General features: G+C 35.8%; 1 protein-coding gene across 1 annotated transcript in view; it reads right to left on the bottom strand.

Moving 5' to 3' along the window:
- Positions 1-24015, bottom strand: part of LOC123558465 (uncharacterized) — a 248507-nt gene that overhangs the window by 65227 nt on the left and 159265 nt on the right. The window contains exon 8 of the mRNA XM_053543761.1: positions 5761-5937. Coding sequence (XP_053399736.1) covers positions 5761-5937 — 177 coding nt within the window. The remainder of the gene's footprint in view (positions 1-5760; positions 5938-24015) is intronic.

Genomic DNA, 24015 nt, shown 5'->3' with positions numbered 1-24015 from the left:
GTCATATGTTCATCATAAATCAATCATTATTTTGGAGTCGTTAAATACTCCATCACAAATTGAGAAGTTGTTTTATTATTCTGTGTTAATTGTATTAACTCATTTGCTAGTACACATAACCACAAACCACGGCATGTTACAAAATTCGACAGCATCCATTGGATTATTCTATTAAGCAATATACGTTCATTGCATAAGTCTTCCACATGCATGTTACATAAATTTGGTAGCCGCGATGGGATACTCATTTGGACAATAATTGCGTAGATATCGTAAATCTTACACAAACACGTTACACAGTTAACATTGAAATTATTAACATTTAAAGTAACTGCTCTTATAGCATTATGTTGTGCCCTTTGGGCTCAAACGTTACAGTCATTGAGCGTGGATTTCATGACAGTACATGAACTAGAAGTTATTTGTTCTTTTCCAAATTTGTGAAAAGCTTCAAGATTTAAGGGAAGAGTTTTCAGTTACATATTCAACATTATGAGGAGGAATCGTTATGTGCTATGCACACGTTGTTGTATTATGTGAAAGTTACAGAAGCAATTCGTAAAACTCAAAGACTGCTTATGTCCTATAAAATTAATAATTCAGTATCTACAAGTACAATAGCTAGATGGCTAAAATCAGTGTTACAGTTATCTGGTATAGACACTACAGTTTTTAAAGCTAATTCTTTCCGATCAGCTGCTACTTCAGCAGCGTATGATGGAGGTTGTTCTCTTGATAAGATATTGAAGACAGATGATTGGAAAATAACAAAAACTTTTATAAGTTCTATTACAGAGGAAAAGCATATGGTAATACTAACATTACTTTTTCACAGGCAGTCCTCCATCAAAAGTAACAGTGTGGTAAATACGGTTGGAATTTGTGTATCTATGAGTTGGACAGTGGTGTAATGAATGTATAACAATTTATTACGGAATGTCACTTGTTTTACAGGACAGTGAATATGATATTATATTAGCAGTGGAAGTTCTGATTTAATATAATTTACTTTACATGCTTGAATAGTTATGAGTAAAAGTTTGTTTTGATTATTTGTGTTGTTTTCACTCTAAAAAAGAACTAAGGTCTGTTGGTGATTATTCATAACATGTAGGCAGTTTTGTTGTGTCCTTTAAAGATGCTAGTGTGTACATGCGAAAGCCAAAGGCTTTACGGAAAATAATGCGCCCTCATCCTCATCATTGGAGTAAAGCCAGAGGCCAGGCATGTACACACCCTCTACTTAATAGTATGAATATTTATATAATCAATTTTTACCCTCCCTGAAATATTGACTTTCCACCAACAAAACTAAGATTTAAATAATGGTGACAGTGGGGGTTACACGTTATTATATAGCAGAGGTCACATGACCTACAGTAATGAAAGTGAAAGTAGAACCATCTAGTTTAAAGCGCGGATCGTATAGCAATAGTCGGAACTATATGCTCGTGTGTACGTACTCCACTTCCGGCTTTACTCCAATAATGTCCCTCATCCCTCACAAATTGCTTGGATGAGGGCACATTTTCCTTTGAAGTTTTGTGTTTACTAAATTCTCTCATCCCAAAAGTGATTACGGTTGATAAAATATCGAGCAAACTTCAACTTCGTAAGGTAAGTCTCGTTTAATCTTCCCATTATAACAGTATGGTAGTCATTATGTGCCACGTGGTGGCTGTAAAAAAATTTAGTAAGCTCCATAGCTGATTGCTAATTTAAATTCTTAACACTTAATTTCAAACATATGGAGTTGATACATTTTCATGTCTTTATGGTTGAATTGTTTACCTTAAAACAAATCAAAGGACTAAAAGTACTGGAGGATCGATTGTCTCTGAACAAATACATGAGTAAATATCAGGACTATGTTCAACTATCCTATGAATTATCATAGCAGTATCTTGAATGGTAATCCAGAGATTTTAACAAAATTGAACTGAAAATTCAAAGTTTGCACAACTATTAACGTCATATAAAAGTTATGGATTTTGCCAAAAGGGTTGATTGTATGGTGAAAATTGATTGATTTGGATTTAACGTCATACTCAACAGCTAAGGTCATATGGCAACTTCCAGCTTTCATGGAGGAGGAAGACCCCAGGTGCCACTAATAAATAAAAAAATTTCACACCATCACAATCAAAGATTTTAAACCGATCTCGGTTCCTGTTATTATTCTCTGAATCTGACTCAACTATTTGCCTGACTTTCTCAAACGTTTTTTTTTCAGTTCAATAAAATCTTATCGATGTTTCCATCAAAATTGCTACATATAGTACTTACAACTCCTTCTAGCTGTAATCTTCAAATAACGTCTTAAAAAATCAGAACAGTGGACAAGACCAAGGAAGACACAAAAAATGATAAACTTAGCATATACACCGAGTCTCAACTTAAGCGTTGACCAGTGGCATAATTACGTGCGAGCAGGGCGCTTTTTGCGGTAGTTTTCACCAGTCAAGGTAATGTTTTCCTTCGCAGTCTGTTCATTACTAAAGCTTTGTTACTGGGAATTGGCCGAGGATGCCCTACAATGAACAAGCTTTTATGGGGATGTATCGAAATTTTCATATCATTTGTATTTTTTTCTAACATTCAGGAAATATTCACTAAAAAACATGTATTTGACTACCGCCCCTTAATTTTCTCATTGTAAATGGATAAATTAGCGAGTGTTAGGTAAGTCTTGTATCGTTTGACCTCTAAGTGTGACCTTGACCTTAGACCTAGGGACCTGGCCCCAATTTCATGAAAAAACTTAAGTAATTACTTAGTTAAGTCTGTTATTTAAAAATCGTGCTATTGCTTAAGTTATTGTTATTTAATGTTGATTTTTTTCTATAACAATGTATTTATAGATAAAAGTGTGACCTTGACCTTAGACCTAGGGGCCTGGTTCTTGCGCAGGACACTCTGTCTCATGATGGTGAACAATTGTGCAAAGTTACACCTAAATCCCTCCATGCATGAAGAAGAAATGCTCCGGACAAAGTCATTCTTGAATTTGACCTTTGACCTCTAAGTGTGACCTTGACCTTAGACCTAGGGACCTGGTTCTTGCGCAAGACACTCCGTCTCATGATGGTGAACAATTAAGCCAAGTTTCATCAAAATCCCTACATGCATGAAGAAGATATGCTCCGGACAAAGTCTGTGGATGCCACCAAGTTAAATTAAAATCCCTCCATGCATGAAGAAGAAATGCTCTGGACAAAGTTATTCTTGAATTTAACCTTTGACCTCTGTGACCTTGACCTTTCAACTAAGGGCCAGGTTTTGCGCATGACACTTGTCTCATGCAGGGGAACATTTATGCCAAGTAATATTGTAATCCCTTGATGGATGAAAGAGTTCTGGACCGGACAGGAAACAAGAGGGCCATGATGGCCCTATATCGCTCACCTGTTATCATTGCACTTGAGAACAAGAAGGTCCTCAGAAAAAATATCTAAGTCCAAAGGACAGGAACAACAAAGGAAAGAAATTTAACCAAAAAGAAAAACAAAATTCTTACAAGGTACAGATATGTCAAAATACACCTAAAAATTGGAGGTACCATCCATGTTGTACCACAGACAAGTGGTCTCGGTTCTTCCCTACGGCCAATAATGAAAAAGTTACTAAAAATAGGCTATTTATAGTAAAGTAAAAGGGAAGTAATTCAAAAGAAAATTATTGTAAGTTAACAAAAGAAGGATCTGCCAAATAAATCTGTTAACATAAATGAAATTTCAGATCAGTATCTTCATTAGTTACAGAGATATACCCATTTTAATTTCAAAAATAAAGGGAGGTAATTTGACATAAAATCAGTCCATAGTTACCTACCCTGATTGGCTCGGTCCAACTAATGACAATAATGAAATTTCAAATAAGTCCTGTAAGTACTTACTGATATAAATCCATTTTGACTACAATCAGGGGAGGTAATCAGATATAAGATAACTCTAGAAACTACGAATGGATCTGATTTGTCATGGAATCCAAGATTTATAGTTGTTGAAGATATTTTTGAAGTTTGTATCAAATAAAACCATAAATGAAGTCTCTATATGGCTGCAAAAGCCAAAATAGCCAATTTTCGACATTTAAGGGGCCATAACTCTGGAACCCATGACGGAATCTGTCCAGTTTAAGAAAGGAACCAAGATCTTGTGGTGATACAAGTTGTGTGCAAGTTTGGTTAAAATCAAATCATAAATGAAGTTGCTATTGTGCAGACAAGGTCAAAATAGCTAATTTTGGCCCTTTCAGGAGCCATAACTCTGGAACCCATTAGGGGATCTGGCCGGTTCAACAAAGGAACTGAGATCTTATGGCAACACAAGTTTTGTGCAAGTTTGATTAAATTCAAATCATAAATGAAGCTGCTATTGTGCAGACAAGGGCAAAATAGCTAATTCTGGTCCTTTCAGGGGCCATAACTCTGGAACCCATAATGGAATCTGGCCAGTTCAAGAAAGGAACCAAGATCTTATGGTGATACAAGTTGTGTGCCAGTTTGGTAAAAATCAAATCATAAATAAAGCTGCTATTGTGCAGACAAGGTCAAAATAGCTGATTTTGGCCCTTTCAGGGGTCATAACTCTGGAACCCATAATGGGATCTGGCCAGTTCATGAAAGGAACCGAGATCTTATGGTGATACAAGTTGTGTGTAAGTTTGGTTAAAATAAAATCATAAATGAAACCACTATCGTGCAGTCAAGAAATTGTTGACGGACGGACGCACACACGACGGACGACGGACGAAGGGTGATCACAAAAGCTCACCTTGTCACTATGTGACAGGTGAGCTAAAAAACCACGTCATCTCATCATGGGGAACATTAATTTTGTGCCAAGTAATATTAAAATCCCTTAATGAATGACAGAGTTATAGACCGGACACGACCATGTTAACATCTGACTGCCAAGGGTGACCTTGACCTTTGAGCTAGGGGTCTGAAATTTGCACTTGACACATCGTCTTATTATGAGGTACATTTGTGCCAAGTAATATTGAAATGGGAGGCAGAATTATGGACCGGACAGGAAAAAAGCCCTGTTGACCGTTGACCTCCAATTGTGACCTTGACCTTTGAGCCAGGGGTCCGGGTTTTGCGCATGACACATCATCTCATCATAGGGCACATTTGTGCCCAGTAATATTAAAATCCCTGAATGAATAGAGTTATGGACCGGACACGAAATTGTGGACAGACGGACGGACGGAATAGCGCATTCCTAGTCCCCGAAACTGGTTTTCAACCAGTAGGAGACTAATAAATGGCACCAAACTATTTACTGAATTTAGGAAGAAATATGCTTGGAATACCTCAGACACTTCTTACAAGTCATAGCAAGACCCAACGAAAGTGGATATGATGTTACCAACAGATCTGCAGATATAACCTTCAACAAGTCATTAATTTTTCTTTATTATTAAACCCGTAAAGAACATTAATTTTCATAAAACATTTAAGCTCATAAATTTTAAGACTGATCAAAATGGGCAGATGAAGAAAATAGTGGTTTTCATGTATGACCATCACTTTCTAATTTGTAAGGACTGGATTAATGTCCAAAAAGCAGAAAGAGGCTTGTAGTTTTAAACAGCTTCAAAACAGCTAGATTCACAACATAATTTTAGTCAACAACATACATGAAACAAAAAGTCTGGGATACGTTTCTAAATTAAATTGGTTTCTATAAAACATGAGCTAGGAGGAAAACAAATATTTATTAATTAAAACATCTCACAATGAAATACCTATACCTATGGGCACAGCTAAATTTCTACACGTGTCTGATCTTATATTCAGCACGCCACGGGTCACACATCCATCCGAGTCCCAGTCTGATATTGTACCAGTACATGATTCTCCATATACCGTACCATTAAATGGAATCGTGTGTGCAAATCCACATGACTCGTCCCTGAGGTGTCCATCTACTGCAAATAAAAGAGAGAAAATACAGTATATATTCACTTTTGAAAGAAAATTACAATTCCATTAATAATAAATTATTTATCATAATTATTTCTTAAAATTTATCTACATATAACCAATGTTTCATAAATTTTCACATAGGTCCCCTATGTCTGTTAAATTATCATCACACTGAAGAGCATAGATTATTTATATAATGTCTGTATCAGTGGCCAGAAGAACAAGCATTATTATGCTTTATTACTGCTATTTTCAGTTAAAGAGGATCAATGAATTATGTTTAATATTGGTCATTTTTAAATGATTTATCACTTTAACTCATATGAAAGAATTTGTAGAACAATTTAAAACTTTTTTTCTTTTGCAAAGATAACTAAAGTGCATTGATCAACAAGTAAGATCATATTAAGTAAGTTAAACTTGTTTTGATCTTCAAAAAATGAAATCTGCGTTTTCTATCAATATTTAAATGCTGATCCGTGATTCCAGACTTCCATCAGTGAAAACTCAGTAATGCATGGAAAATACTCCAAGGTACCATTTATGTGAAATTCTAACACGATCCGCAGCAACTGCTATATAAACATATAGCGAAATCGCCTATACATGAATCTACGATAAAATATGGTTGGCTGTTACATTTCACCCCCTATGATTGTGACATAAGAGATTCTACTTCAGTTCCATTACATACGAATTATTTCATGACCAAACGGTTGAAAACAGCATTTCAAAAACATAAATATGATAAAAGTCATACTGACTTATGTGTAGGACTGTAAACACGTTCTGATCTCTTCGAGCGAATTCAATTAGCTCAATTAAGATTCAGCGGTGACGTCATAAATGTATGACATAAAGTATGACGTCATAATGATGTGATGTCATATAAAAGTTAAGCTCGTCACTCGTAACACAGGGTCAACTCGCCAAATTTGATGATTCTGTTCATAATTAGTTTGCGAGCTGTTAGATTACTAATTTATAAATACTTCTCCAAATTCTGATAAAAAAGAAACAAATATCTATACGTTCCATTGGCTATGCAACACTTTCTAACCATAGGGGGTAAATTGTAACAGCATATGACCCGAATGACGTATTACGCTGAAAATGTAGTACTGTAAAATGCGAATTATTTGCGTTGTTAGAATCGAAATAATAAATCTGTTCCAATAATTTTATCAATTAATAAAACATGGGCAGTCGTTTGGATGCGAATAATAAACTCACTCGTGCTACGCACTCGTGATTTAATTACTACGCATCCAAACTCCTGCCCATATTTTATTAACTGATAAAATATAGGAACAGATTTATTATTTCTTAATTATTTTAAAATCAGGCCAGCAGCTTCATACAAGCTTTTTAAAGTTACCAATATATACATGTAGGGAAAAGTGACCACTGACTGGTGTGGCCATATTTTTTGACAAATGGGAAAAAATTTACCAATCTTTGTTGAGGGTCACACAAGGACCATTTGTGTAAAATTATTTCAAAATTGGGTGAGCAGTTTCATACAAGTAGATTTTTAAAGTTTCCACTATATACATTATAGGGTAAAGTGACCAAATTGCCCTCTGGCAGCCATGTTTTTTGACAAATCAAAATTATTTGAACAATCTTGGTAGACTCAAGAGTCACACAAGGACAATTTGTGTGAAATTATTTCAAAATCGAGCCAGCTGATTCATACAAGAAGATTTTTAAAGTTTCCAATATATATTTATAGGAAATAATGACCTGTCCCCTGGCGGCCATGTTTTTTGACAAATCAGGATAATTTGAACAATCTTGGTAGAGGGTTACATAAGGACAATTTGCATTATTTCAAATTCTGACCAGCCGTTTAGGAGATTTCATTCAAAGATTTATATATTTTTAGCCCTGGCGGCACCTGTGTATAACCAATCAGAACCATTTAAACAACTTTGGAAGAAGACCACCCAAGAAACATCCAGGCCAACATTCATCAACCTTCACCAAATGGTTTTCAGAGGAGATGTTATTTAAAGGAAAGTGTAGATCGGCCAGACGGTGAGGCCTAAAAAAAAAAGGTTTGTTTCTGGTTTCCTGACCGACCGTCTTTTTTTACCGCTGACCGTAACTTTTTTAAGGACCCCCGAAAAAAGAAAGAAAAAATAACCGACCCGTTATCTGTCAGAGGAGTGCCACGAATCGTCGCAGGAACGAGACGAAACTATACGCCGAATATTGGATGGGTCCCTTGCCAAAATAGTATCCTTTTTTCCCCCTCAAGCGAAAAAAATCCCCCTTTATTTAGGGCATTCGGTTGACCCGAGGTCCTGGGTTTTGACCCGCGAACATCGAGAACAACTCGCATTTGACCCGCACAGAATATGCCCTGTGCGTCGGGTTGACTTGCGGAAATATTCTTTGATGCGTCCCGAGTTAGAAAGTTCTGCCCCATGTCAATCTCAAATCCCAATTGATTTCAATATTGTTTGCCGTCATAAACGGAAGCATGGCAGTAGACGGAGCGTCGTATGTTAATTAGATTCTAACAAATGTCAATCACACCACGCGCCGATTCACATCTCGCAGTTTGTATTCAGTACAATAATCCCGGTCATTATCAAAGGTGTTTATTGATCAATGTGTAAAAGTTAATTGATAAATAATGCAGCTTTAGATTATCGTGTTTGCACCACTTGTTAATTAGCGCTATGCAACTTATGTTGTATTGTTATATGTCTTGCCTACATAAAAATAAAAATTATCTAAATAGAACAACAAATTGGATAATTAAAATCATTATTTTGTTTGCTTGATACGATTACATGAGCCGGTCAACTGTTACGGTTTACAGAAAATTAAAATTTATTATCATTACCGAGGCTTTGTTTGTTCAAAAACAAATTAAATGCTTTTAATAAGCAGAAATTATAAGTATGGTGAAAAAAATTAGAAATTTAAAAAAGGTATTTCATCAAGAATTTTAAATGTGTACTTTCGTTTTCCATATTTGTCACCCGTTTTTGCGACCGTGATTTTTGGACATTTTTAGCATTTCTTACAAGATTTTTCTAGTACAATCTAAATAAAAAGCCAAATAAAAGTCTGCATTTACGAAAAATATGATCACTGTTGCAAAATCAGCCCTTATTTTGAAGCATTTTTCGATAATAAAATAATGCAAAGGCTCGAAACCCCACCCACTTTTAGGCAACTAAAATATAAATTGATTAAAAAAATATCTGTAATGATAAATGTACTTGTTTTAGATAAAGTTTTTGGAAGTTGCATTAATACAGTATAGCTTGACCCCAGAAAAGCTGATCTTGACATGATATGATTGCAGTTACCAGTAGTATGTTGAGAAAAGGAAACAGCTTTAATGAAAGTTATACATGTTATAGTTCTTACATGGTATTTTATTCTTTGAAGACAATGAAAATTACCCCTTTTCACAGTATGTGCATAACAATATGTGCATGATGTTTTTTTATTTACTTTAGTTAATTTTGGAAACTTATTCTGTGCTTTCATTACTTTCCTTCATGAATCCTATATTAAAAAAAAGAAAAAAAAAAAAAAAAAAAAAAAAAAATGCCTACCTACCGACCCATACTTTTTTTGGAGCTGTAACCAGAAACAAACCTGTTTTTTTTTTTAGCCCTGAGCAATCACAATAGCACTTCATGCTCAGGTGAGCTAAAAACAATAGGTTGGAAGTTTCATAAAAAAAAAAACCTGAAGAGGAATATCTTACTTTTTATTCTGGGAGGATTTTGAAATAATATTTCAAATTCTTTGGTCATAGTTATGACTACATGATTAACATAATAGAAAGTACTAAAAATTCACTGTTTTGATTATCTCCCTTTTTGACCTTGACTAAATAATTTCATGACGATTGTGTAATATTGAAAGTAGCGTTTTCTAGCTATTCACTAATGTGTAGTCTCTATTTGGACAGCAGCATTATCTGATTTTGTCAGAATAATTTGTATATCTGATATATTGATAACATAACACATAAGCATTATAGACAGTGCTTGACTCCCTTTTCATGCTAGCATTGCTTATTTTGAATTGCTGTTAATAATAGGATTTGGGTCATCTGTGGCTGATTTGGGTTCATTATGTCGCCCAGCATCACACATTAATTATGTCATATACAATAGTTAAAGGGAACCAGATATTCGATAGAGCAAGTACTCGATGTAAAATACTATGTATAAATTTGGACCAATCAGAACACGTTCTATAAATAGCACCAATCAAAGCTCACGTCTGCTACCTTATAAATAGGTAGATGGATGACAGAGAGATCATCCGGTATCCAGTGATTGAAGAAGACACATCGAGGATTCAACTAATAATTTATCCCAGTACCTTGATAAGGAGGTTATTGCAACTACCCTGTCAGGGCGGATAAATTATTAAAAAGAAGACGTCTGAAGTTCATAGACTAAAGAGTTGCAGAATTTCAACAAGGTTTTGAGCTATAGGGCCAGCGCATAGGAGTTTTACCTTAAGGGTAGTTGAATCTATAGATGATAGCAAATATAGGCGGAGCATCAGAAAGCTGAGACAGAGACCCAGAGTTTGGTAATCTACCGAGATAGTAGGAGAGTTCCAGCTTATAGATGGTTCAGCGTTATTGGCGCAGTACAACCAAGGCATAGGGGATATACCTATATGGTAGTTGAATGCTACATGTTATAGCATATAGGCGCTGAGCATCCAGGAGTCAGGGCGATCATACCTAGTTGTAACTTCAATTAAGAGGCTGAGCATCTATGCGATAGGACTCGTATGTTGTTGCTTCTAAGACATTGTCTGACGGGAACTTCAACAAAAAGACCAGTCAAGTATAGTCTGCAGCCTATAGGAGTTTGAGCAAATTAATGTTAATTGAAGACTGTTAGTTTGAAACATTTAGTGATTAGCCTGAGCCCTGAAATTATCTAGCTCATAACTGAAATCATTTAAGAATCATTGGTACATGAATCATTTAGGCAAGGTAGCCAGAGGAAAATTTATGTATGAGCTATTTGGTCTCACCAGCTATACGTTTTAACAAAGGGCATTCTATATCGTTTGTCAGCAAGTCTAAGACATAGTCACCTTAGCAATGGACCCATTTCATTGTTCAAGATACTAAAGGCGTAGGCACTTCCCTGGGTCATATAGCTTGTATCCTGACAGTTTTTAACATTAAATTAAAACCTTTATGGAACTTTAACATTTTCATAGAAAATGACGAGCATTTTACGTATTAATTATATACTGAGGCATATCAATGGTAACTAGAATGTGTCTGTAGGACACAGGGTGTGCCCCCCACTGGTACATTTGTCATAAATGAGGGCCAATAATTCAAATGTTTGCAGTCTTAATGGGGTATAGCCTCAACAATCATTTTATGAAAAGGATTCATTATTCTAGGCCCTTTACTTTTTGAGCTATGAGCATCACAAACAAAAAATCCAATTTTTTGGTTATTTCACGGGCCATAACTCTGTAATAAGAGCTAAGATTCTCAAGAGGAATGCCAAGTGTGCAAGTTCACATCATGATAAAGACTCCAGCAAGGTTTCCTGAATTTACATCTGATACTTTTTGAGCTAGGCACATAATTAGGTGAAAAAGTGCATTTTTTTACTATTTCAGGGCCCATAACTTTAAAAATAGGGGGTGTAGCCAGCCAAAAAATTAGAGGTGTGCAAGTTTATATCATGATAAAGACTTATGCAAGTTTTCAACCATTTATATTAAATACGTTTTGAACTAGGTGCATCACAAGGTGAAAATGTGTATTTTTGACTATTTCAGGGGCCATAACTCTTAAAATAGGGGGTGGACCCAAATGAAAAATAGGAGGTGCGCAAGTTCATATCATGATTAAGACTCATGCAAGTTTTTCATGAATCTATATCAAATACTTTTTGAGCTAGGCATGTCACAAGGTGAAAATGTGCATTTTTGACTATTTCAGGGGCCATAACTCTGAAAATAGGGGGCCAACCCAAATGAAAAATAGGAGGTGCACAAGTTCATATCATGATTAAGACTCACGCAAGGTTTCATGAATCTATATCAAAAACTTTTTGAGCTAGGTGTGTCACAAGGTGAAAATGCGCATTTCTGACTATTTCAGGGGCCATAACTCTGAAAATAGAAGGCAAAGCCAGATGAAAAATAGAAGGTGCGCAAGTTCATATCATAATCAAGACTCATGCAAGGTTTCATGTATCTATATCAAATACTTTTTGAGCTAGGCATGTCACAAGGTGAAAATGTGCATTTCTGACTATTTCAGGGGCCATAACTCTAAAAATAGGGGGCAGAGCCAGATGAAAATTAGGAGGTGCGCAAGTTCATATCATGATTAAGACTCATGCAAGGTTTCATCAATTTATATTGAATACTTTTGAGCTAGGCGTGTCACAAGGTGAAAATGTGCATTTTTGACTATTTCAGGGGCCATAACTCTGAAAATAGGGGGTGGAGCCAGACGAAAAATAGGAAGTGTGCAAGCTCATATCATGATAAACACTCATGCAAGGTTTCATCAATTTGTATCAAATACTTTTCGAGCTAGGCGCGTCACGAACTTCGGACGGACGGATGCACGGACGGACGGATGCACAGACAAGACCAAATCTATATGCCCCCACCACTCATGGGGGCGCACAAAAATTTCCGATTTCATTCATTACATTCTTCGTCCATTGCTACAGTAGTTCATCATTCAATTTCGGCAGTTACCCTTATTAATCCCCTGCCACGAGTGGTGGGGGTGGGGGGGTTGATGGTAATAGGAATGGTCCTTCTGTCTGTTCATAACATTTTGTGTCCGCTCTGTATCTCCTAAACCCCTTGAAGGATTTTCATGAAACTTGGGTCAAATGATCATCTTATCAAGACAATGTGCAGAACCCATGAGTCAGCCATGTCAGCTTAAGGTCAAGGTCACAACTTAAGGTCAAAGGTTTGAGCCGCCCATTTCGTCTCGCTCTGTATCTCCTAAACCCCTCGAAAGATATTAATCATGAAACTTTGGTCAAATGATCATCTCATCAAGACAATGTGCAGAACCCATGAGTCAGTCATGTCAGCTCAAGATCAAGGTCACAACTCGAGGTCAAAGGTTTGAGCCTTCAATTTTGTGTCCACTCTATATCTCCTAAACCCCTTGAAGGATTTTCATGAAACTTGGGTCAAATTATCACCTTATCAAGACAATGTGCAGAACTTACAAGTTAGCCATGTAAGCTTAAGGTCAAGGTCAGAAGTCAAGGTCAAAGGTTTGAGCCTTCCATTTTGTGTCGACTAAATGCTAAAGCTTAAAAAACAAAACCAAAAAAAACTAGGTGAGGAGGTCATGGTAAAGATTATTCAATATGTTAAAAAATTACACAGGTGGTCCAAATCTCTTTGCTGTAGCTTCAAAAGCAAGAAATAGGCATAGGTAATAGAGACCAATTTTATTGCACCTTTACTAGTATTACAAAAGTGCTTCTGTTGTGACATTTTGATACAAGCCAAGCTGTATTATCTGCACAATAAAATACTTGCTGGTATTTCATTGGCTTGTTAAAAGTTAATTTTTTACCATAAGTAAGCTGACAAAATCATATGAAGCAGGTTTAGAAGTGTAAATCACACAATTATGAATAAATCCTAAATGTTTTTGTTGTGCAAAAAGGTATGATATTGTGTCTTAAACCGTTTTCATTTTCCACTCAATTGTGTAATTGCAAGGGAAGTAAACTTAGTCTAATAGATATCTCTGCTTATAAGGACTGGCCTAAGGCAAGAGTTGTCATTATTTGCAGATCACAACTTTAAATCAAATATTAAAACTTCTGTTATTGATATTAACCTTTACCCTGCTAAATTTCTATAATGGACTGGTCCATCATTAAGTTTAAGCAATACCACTTACTATTCAAAGGGGTGTTCAATGAAAATTTACTGACTGAACAGCGAACAGTGCAGACCATGATCAGCATGCACAGATGTGCAGGCTGATCATGGTCTGCACTGGTCACAAAGGCATTATCATTTGCTGCCAGCAGGCTAAAGGTTAACAAAACTATCATAAATTTCACATTTGTAAAATCATTTTTGGTAATTTCAAGGCCGTAGAAATCAATTTCTAGACTTTATTTAATGTATTTGTAGCACTGAAAATTTTAGGGCCCATCTCTGCAAGAAAATAGGTCAGTAGGTCTGGGTTAAGAATATTACAGATGAGTATTGAAATCTGTATCAAAAGTAATAAACGTGGTCCAAATTTTTATGCTGTACCTTAAAAAAACAAGAAAGTAGGTCAGTAGGTCATGATAAAGACTATTCAAGATGAGAATTGAAATCTGTATCAAAAATTACATGTGGTCCAAATTTCTATGCTGTAAATTCAAAAACGAAAATCTAGGTCAGTAGGTCACGATTAAGACTATTCAATACGAAATCTGTATCAAACATTATACTTGTGATCCAAATTTCTTTGCCATTACTTCAAAAACAAGTCAACGTAGAACAAGGGACCACCCTGGTGTGGCCTATACTGACCCCAAAGTCATGATTTGACCAATCTTGGTAGAGAACCACTAGAGCATGCCATATACCAAATATCTAAGCTCTGGGCCTTATGGTTTCAGAATATTTGTTTTAAAGGTTTTCCCTATATAAGCCAATGTAAAAACTGTTGACCCCAGGGGCGCAGTCAATTTTGACTCCAGGGTCATGATTTGAATAAATTTGATAGTTGACCACTAGACAATACTAAATACCAAAGATCTAAGGTCTGGGCCTTATGGTTCTGGACAAGAACATTTTTAAAGATTAAGTCAACTGACCCCCGGGCGTGGCATATATTGACCCCAGGGTCATGATTTGAACAATCTTGGTAGAACCACTAGACATAAAAAAAAAAAAAAACATTTCCAAAGAGCCTTGTAACAAGACTACTAAGAAGTGATTGAGTATACGAGGGTCCTGCAAAAAGTTCTGACATTGTGTTTGGATTTCTTAAGTGCTACGTTTTATCAAAATTATTTTTATTACAAACCTTCAAAGTACAAAATGTATTCCCCCCTTTACCAAAACACATTTTTGTAACCTTTTTACCAAATTGCGAAAAGCAGATAGATAGTCTTCTTTTGGTATCTGTTTGAGACACTGATAAATGGCGCTGCCAAGAGAACTTCTCATCTCATTAGATGCTGCTGTGTCATAAATTCAGTCAAAAGTTATCTACCCTGATTGTCCGAGTCCATCTGATGGCACAAATGACATTTCAAATCAGTATCTTCACTGGTTACTGAGATACACCCATATTAATTTGAAACAAAGGGAGGTGATTTGATATAAAATCAGTCCATTATAAGCTATCTACCCTGATTGCCTCAGTCCAACTAAAGACAACAATGAAATTTCAAATGAGTTCACAAAACTCATTTCGGTGATCACAAAAGCTCACCTTGTCACTATGTGACAGGTGAACTAAAAAGTCACAGGGACTCAGGTCAGGTAAATAAGGTGGATGGTTTACAACTTCCACCTTTTCCGAAGCCAAAAAAGACTGAACAACCTCGCACTTGTAAGAGGAGGCATTGTCATGTATAAGATGGACTTCTGACCATCCTTTGCTTGGACGTTTCTTATTGTAACATTTTTTAACTTTCTTCAGTACAGAGTTCTTGTAGAATCGTCCAGTGACTGTATGACTAGATGACAAGGCACTTGAATGACTGGCCCACTAGAATGGAAGAAAATTGCTTAAAACATCTTTTCGAACTTACGGTTCTCTTGGCAATACAGGGGTGTGTTTGATATTATCAACCCTTCTCTGTGGCTCAAACATGTGCACCCAGGTTTCGTCACCTGTTAGCAAGTTAGAAATAACTCAACTATCACAGCCTTTGTATGTTTTCAAAAGTACATGAGCACATTTAAGGCATTGTTTCTTTTGCTCTGCGTAAAGGCAGATATGTGCCTGCAAAGCCTGGAAGAGGTAAACCCAAGGCGCGTTTCTGTTATAGATCATGCGATGCTGGATTTGCAGGAAAGTCGGTCAGATTTGCTGGAACTCAGGGTCTCCACTCTTCCGCCATTGCAATTGGCAAAATATCCGCGCACCTGCTCCACAAATATTTTGGGTTGATTAGACCATCAAACAACTTATGCTGGGCTAAGATAAAGCTTACAAACACATGCAAGACCAAAACAATATTATTGGTAAAACCATGGAGGTAGTATAGAGATGGTGTGCAGACGAAAGCACTTCAAAGGAACACTGTGTGGCACCACGGCTTTGTTATCCTCTATTAAGTTCCTGTCAATTAGTAACTTAATTAGGTGTTAATCACATATCTTGTTGCTCATTATACAGAGTTTACCGATGAGACCAGTGAGTGACCAACAGCTGGAGTGATCCAATACTGGGATTGGCATTTCTGACGTCCGTTAAGAGGGTTTGTGGGTGTCCGACCAGAGCTGATGGTTCAGAATGCCTCATGAAGGCCCTGTGCCAAGTGTGAGGTAACCCCATGGGTTTAATCTCGCCCAACTCTTTAACGTGTATTTTAAGAAAATAGTTATCCCTGTATGTATGCATAATGCTGACACGTTATCATATACTGTAATTTAAATTTTTGTGGTATTTCACCAGGGTTGTCAATTAATGACGTAATTTTTGTCAATTAATGAGGTATTTTCCATAGCATGGGCAGAATGTATCATTTTATAATTGATACACTGGTATAGGATTGGAAGATTTTACCACGAAAACAATATCCTGACACAAAAATGCAGTCAATCTTATGGATGTGTATTAATATTTGTATTTCATTTTCATTTATAATTCATCATCAATATATTACATGGATTCATGTCAGATTTTATTAAAGCCTAGCTGGTATTGTATTTATGCTCAGTCAGGGTAGAATCCTGAATATCAAGGTGAAACCTGGTATTTAGTGAGCTTCGCTGTGTGTGAGGTAGGTTCTTGTTATTATCCTCTGCCGAAGGCGTAGGGATATAGTTTTGGCGCCGTCCGTCCGTCTGACCAGAGCCATATCTAGGAAGTGGTTTGGAATACAGTGCATTCGCGATGCTACGAATCGCAATTTAACGAAATACCGGTATAATACGAAAAGGTTTTGCGGTCCCGGCTGCTTTCCTTCTTATTTCTATGTTACAAATTCGCGGTTTTACGAAAATGCAATTTTACGAAAAATGCGCTCCTACGAATGTATTGTTATGTCCTTAAAGCATGTTTTCAACTTGTTTAAGTTGCGATTTTACGAAAACCTGTATCGTCTGAATTTTTACACATTCCATAACGGCGTGAAAACGCTTTAGAGTGGAAAGTGTCACTATCATTTACCTGGGCGTAAACAGTAATTAAAGTGTGAAAACTTAGTAATTAAATTCGAAACACATATTTCGCTGTACACTATGACAAAAGTTTGTAGTTAATTTTTTCTCCTATGACTGTCAGATCCGATGGCATACCAGTCACACTTGCTTCGATATCTATACGTCTCAAACGATCACTGCATAAAGAAAATAAAAACAAATATTTAAGTCCTGATAGTCTGTTTATTGTCGTTTTATTATTCCAAACAGTTCAGTAAAGGGTAGCTGAGGGTATCGGAATATGCAATTGCGATTTTTTGTTCTCGTGCAACATTGTACCCTATATATGTTTAATGTACAGTGAATAAAAAAGTGAAGAAAAAAAATCCCGTTTTACATTCCAGATACCATCTGAGTTCAGATTCGAATAAGATTTGTAGTAAACCTAGATGTCATATAAAATTGCTATGCATGTACTCCTATACGAAAATCACGTTTAAATATCACGGGTTACGACGTGTAGATATTAAGGGGCTGTATAGCGAAATTTCCTATGCTACGCTCGAACGAAAATGTGATATTATGAAAAAAACAGGCGGTCCCTTGGCTTTTCGTAGGATCGCGTTTGTACTGTATTTAAATAAAACTTCATATACATATTCACCACTATAGGAAAATGCGGCCCGTCAAGTTTTAGTAAGATTGCTTAAGTATGTAACACCAGAGTTATGGCCCTTAGAAGTTTCTAGTGTTAACTATATAGGGTACTATAAATATGGCAATTTCTTCTTCATAACTTGTGACATATTTGACGTAGAACTATGAAACTTAAATTGAATTTAGATCACCATAATTCATAGTGCACACTCAGTTTTGTCAGGATCTCTTCAGTAACTTAGAATTTCAGTAAATTTCTTTCCTTTTTTTCATGAACATTTATTATCAACATGTGAAGTTGTGTACCCACACCCGGTCACCCCCACCACCCCCACAATTTTTTTGGTCATTTTTTTCTTTTTAAATCATAAATCTTCCACGAATATTTATCAACATGGCATGCAAAGAACAATTCTTTTTTTTTTTTATTTTCATCAACATTTATTATCAACATGTGAAGTTTTGTACTCTCACTCTGTCACCCCACTCCCACCCCAAATTTTTTGGGGCTTTTTGTTTTAAATTTTTCAAACCTTCCATGAATATTTTATCATTATGTGAAGTTGTAAATCCCCCTCCCAGTCACCACCCACGTTCCAGATTTCTTACTTGATTGTGCTGTCTTAGTAAGGACTTCTGATCTTTTAAGTTCAAATGTAATGAAATTATTTGCTTCTTAATAACATCCTGAACTTTTTACCGGATATATTTCTTTGCCATTCCTCAACACAAACCCATTCGGCTGGGGATACCAATTCATCGAATTTGCTGGTTTTGTATAGCATGTAAAATTAAAATAGTAATAAAACTGTTTTTGTATTGTTTGTAAGATCTAACAAACAATAGATTTACTATCTCCAAGGTAGGCTTTTAAAAATAACATTAGTCAAAATAATTTAGCTAGTACACAGCCTGCATGTAAATATAGAACTGTCTGGTCGGACACTAGTAAACACCCTTTCGGACACTAGTAAACACCCTTAATAAGTTATTTCCTTTTTTGATGAATCAATTCAAGAAACAGAAACGTGGAGTAACTCTGACAATGACTGGCAATATTTTCGATGTGAACAGTTAAACGATAGGGAAAGGATTAACTGTGATTACACAAAATGCGGATTGGAATGGTGGAACTTTGACAACTTAAACTATACCAGAGGTTCCCTGGATATACCCAGAATGTCAGTCAAAGTTCCTTTGCACAGTCGGCACAGCAAATTTAGTGCAGAATCATTCATTTCTACGGTCCAGATTGTGGTTATATTTTGACATCAAATGTAACACAGGACTTTCATATCAGGGGATTGGTAACTGAATAACTAACTTAAAAGCAAATTCGATGAATTGGTATCCCCTGCCGAATGCTGATAATAAATACTGATGAAAATAAACAAGAGCTGTCAGTGGACAATGCGCTCGACTATTCTTAGTGCTTGATAGTATAATATAAGCTATGAGTAAAACTATAACATTACAATAAACATATTCTAAGTCGAAAAAGGGCCATAATTCAGTCAAAATGCTTGGTAGAGTTGCCTCCTCCTTTTTACAGACTGGAGTCATGATGGTAAATAAGTATGCAAAATATTAAAGCAATATCTCAATATTTGGGGTGGTACGCAAACTTTAACATTTGTGTGACGCTCACGCCGACGCCGGGCGAGTAGGATAGCTCCCTTATTCTTTGAATAGTCGAGCTAAAAATGAAGAAAAGAAATTGTTGCTGGGGGGGGGGGGGCGGGCATGATTGGGGTGGTGGGGTTGACTAGGTGGAGGAGCGAGGTGGGGGAGGGGGGTGGGTACAACTTTGCATGTTGATATTCATGGAAGATTTAAGATTTTTACAAAAAAGAAAAAATGACCAAAAAAAACTGTGGGGGGTGGGGGTGGTGACCAGGCACCAGGGTGGTGGGGTTGACGGGTGTAGGTACACAATTTCACATGTTGATAATAAATGTTCATGGAAGAAATGAAAGAAATTTAATGAAATTCTACCAATTGGTTAGTTTGTTATGTACAAATATGTATATTTTTAAACAATCAACGGGCAATAACTCTGAAGTTACGACAGAGATCCTGACGAAATTGAGTGTGCACTACCATATTATGGTGATCTAAATTCAATTTAAGTTTCATAGTTCTACGTCAAATATGTCACAAGTTACCCTATATAGTTAACACTAGAAACTTCTAAGGGCCATACTTGGGCAATCTGACTGAAACTTGACAGGCCGCATTTCCCTATAGTGGTGAACATGTAAATGAAGTTTTATTTAAATATTCAAAACCACTTCCTAGACATTACTCCGGACGAACGGACCGATGGAAAGACGGACGGAAGGACAGATGGCAGGGGGATAATAAATAATTATAGTTGGTATGAATGTCTTATTTAAAACTCTTTATCAGGGCTAAGATTATGCAAAATTAACAGTCGACAAAATAGTCTATAATTAAAATGCTCACAATTGTTCACATTTTTAACACCCAGTAAATGAAAATTTGATACATTGACAGGAGCACAGATGGGGATTTTGACGTTGTAGGCCTGCTTAGAGGAACAGCATAGGCTCAGTATGCTATGTGGTCTCGGGCAAGCTCCCAATTAAATTTTTCTCGAAAATGGACTTTAAATGTTCAATCTAGTGCATTCTCTCGAGTAGAGCTTTTATTTACAAGACAGAAGTGGTTATCAAATGTGGCATGCACTGACAATGATGTATTTAGTATACTATGTGTTTGCCTCATCTTGTACATTTGCAAAACAAACAAAAGGGAACCTAAATATTTAATTAACATTATCCTACAGCTTCTGAATCTGAATAATGTGGTCCTGCAGCAGTCCCTAGTCCAGAAGCATAGCAAAAAGGAACACCAAGGTGATGGTAGGTAAGGGAGGGCTCTGATAAATTTTAGATTCCTACAAGCACAGTGAGGATGTGTACACCGGCTATTGCCATTTTGTGATAAGGTATTTTCCAAAAAAGTGATTGACTTTTATCAACAAGTTAAATAAAAATCTAATTTACTACTCTATTTTACTACTATAGAAAAAAGTGAGTTTATTGTTAGAAACAAACTACTGCGTATAAATGCTCTCATAAGCGTAAAATGAGTCAATCTTATGAAGAAACGCTAAAATTTGCAATAAAATGGCAACTTTATCATTTGATAAATGCAAGCTGGGGACACATTTCTCACGATATCGTAACTTATTGTCTTGTGATAAAAATTCTGAATCGTCTGATTTTTTTAGTTACATACAAAGAATACATGTGCAAAATTTCAGCTTTGTAAATGTTCAAATGATGGAGAAATCGGTCATAAATGAGAGCCGATGGTGTACTGTGTATTGCAAATATATGTACTGTGTATTGACTTGTATCACATTTTACTGTACTGTGTAATGTTGACATTATCACTGAGTTTTATAGAATAAATCTTATAAAATGTACATCATCATTTCCTTTTCAAAGTACAAAACAGTAATGTCTTTAGCCCTGAAGATACGTGATGTTTTACATTGAATTTTATAACGTTTACTCTGTTGCAATTTATGTAATAAGCTCTAAACGTAACTCACAATCACAATAGTGCAACAGTAGGCAACAATTTTAGTTACGCTAAAATACCAGTTGTAATTGTATATTCTATTCTTAGGGTATGTGATGTTGAGCATTGTTTAAGTTGATATTACATGAATTATCTCAGTTAAAGGTATCTTTTTAAAGTTGGTATTGGTATGTCACTAAAGTCTTTACTCTCAATTTCTTGCAGAAAGTCTGGCCCTACTTACAAATACTATATTGTGATTTTTTTTTATCGTTGCAGATTCAACTTGTTGATGTGTGTTTATAGCTCGAGGAATGAACTTAAGGCCATTGTATATCATTGTGTTGAACACCATCCAAATGACAAAAATATTATAGTAAGCTAACGACCAAAACTGCAAAAAGAGTAAATTACAAGGTAACACCAGAAATATGCAGAGAGAAAAAAGCGGAAAAAATACTGTTGATTCAGAAAATATTTAAATACATGTTTCAAAAAGGAACCCGCTTACAAAAGTGACCAATTTCCAACAGAAAGAAACCTTTCAAAAAGGTCGTAAAGATAAATTTGATTTGGGCAAATTGTGAGGAGCCTGTTCACGGACGGCAGTTGAAATGCATGCTACCTACCACGCCCTCTAGCAGAACTCAACATTTACACATGCTACAAGTACTAAAATATAATTTAGAGACACCCACACGGCGGTGTACATGGAATCATCAATGATACACATGCAAAGTGCAATTCCATGGACAGACGAAGTTTTAGGAGAGTATACATTGTTATTTAAATTTATTACAGTCTTTGAAAGAATGTGACAAAATAGATGGATGAATACATGGCCTTTAATCAGTTTGTTTGCCAAGGAAAGTTTCCTTTAAATGATATACATGTTGATTTCTGTATTTCTTGATGTTGCAAGATGTTTTCCATCGACAACTTGGTTAATTTGAAGTGTAGTGAAGACTGCAAGTTGTTTTGAAGAACAGGCTTAGAACTCTTTCGAGCATTTTACAATTATACAACTGCTTGCATAACAGAGACCATATTTCTGAAGCTAAATTAAGAGGAAGGAGAAAAGCAAGACAGACGAATACTTATTGACATTAAAAGAAGCAGCTAGTTACTGCATAAATGTGATGAGAGTACATTACTCCCATATAAACGACTGGGCATTGATACAAAAATAAGTTCTGTTGTGACAGACTGATTTTACCAAACATTACAGTCGACGTTGTATTAAGAGACCACCGTAGGGACTGCTAAGAAGTGGTCTCTTAATGAATTTAAGTAAGATGAAAAGAAAAGTTATTTTAACTGTTAATATAACTGTATTTATTATGCACATACATGTATGGTAAAAATCTGTTTTAACATCATGAACACTTTTCCAAGTCCACAAACCGTGAAAATTATGGCTAGATTGTTTGTCAGTTCGACTGATACAAACTTAAGGTTAATTGCATTCAGTCACATGCAAAACGTACCCACTAATTACACAGATGAAGAAATGCCCAGTAGAATTTTGGTACCGTTGCTTAATAGATACTTTTGTCGGATATTTTACCTGTCAGGACTACATTAATGTGATTGCTAGTTGTTTAATAAAAAAGTCATTCAATAGAATGAATTTATGTACTAAAAACGTTCGGGAGGGATTTTGACTGGTCGTTTGATACAAAAATCACTTAATAGAGGTGGTCACAAGTACTATGTAGACCGTATTTGAAAAGCTATATTTTAAAAGCCATGTTTTACTTTCACAAAGAACAAATAGTCATGTTCACTGAAATATTTATTAAACAAACTTGAAACGTAAACACAAATTCATAAAATTTCAAAGATCATAAACATTTTACATTCAAAAGTATGAATACATGCAAAAATTCGGAATGATCTTCAAGTCAGTTCTTGATCGTTTGTTATTGTTCAAAGTTGACCTTGACAAGAAATATACTATTTTGACCAACAGGGAAGCTGATCACATAAAAGTAATAATGAACTGTTTGTATAGAAATGGCATATATCTTGTAAATGAAGTGTGCAAAATATATTTCAAGAATAACACATGGCACTGTTTCCTCCTACTTTTAAAAATAAATTGCTCAGTGCATATGACACCTATTTTGTTTCGAATGAAGCAAATGGTGAGCTTATTACCTTTCAGAGCAATAAAAATAGCTTTGACTATATCATTTTAAGAAATTTTCAAGTGAAACTAGTTCGAAGGTTCTATGTCAACTGAGTCTTGCCTACCTAGTGGGGAAACTATACATTTATCCGAGCACGCGCCGGGGATAGATATTCCTGTCTTTCCCTAGTGAAAAACCTTGTCTAAAATAGCGTGCACTAAGGTGACGTCACATAGTACTGGTACCATTGTGACGTCATAAACTTTATAAATAATGCCAGGAAATACCCAAACCTATTTGTCTCCATGATCTATTTTGAACATGATAGGCAAGAAAAATGATCTAACATGTCTGCCTGTGTAAGACAGCTGTTTTCCCTACCCTTGGGACAGCATTGAT

This window comes from Mercenaria mercenaria, chromosome 5, assembly GCF_021730395.1.
Source record: "Mercenaria mercenaria strain notata chromosome 5, MADL_Memer_1, whole genome shotgun sequence".
Classification (NCBI taxonomy): Eukaryota; Metazoa; Mollusca; class Bivalvia; order Venerida; family Veneridae; genus Mercenaria; species Mercenaria mercenaria.
Note: the sequence above shows the minus strand (reverse complement) of the source record. Positions and strands in the feature narration are given on the sequence as shown.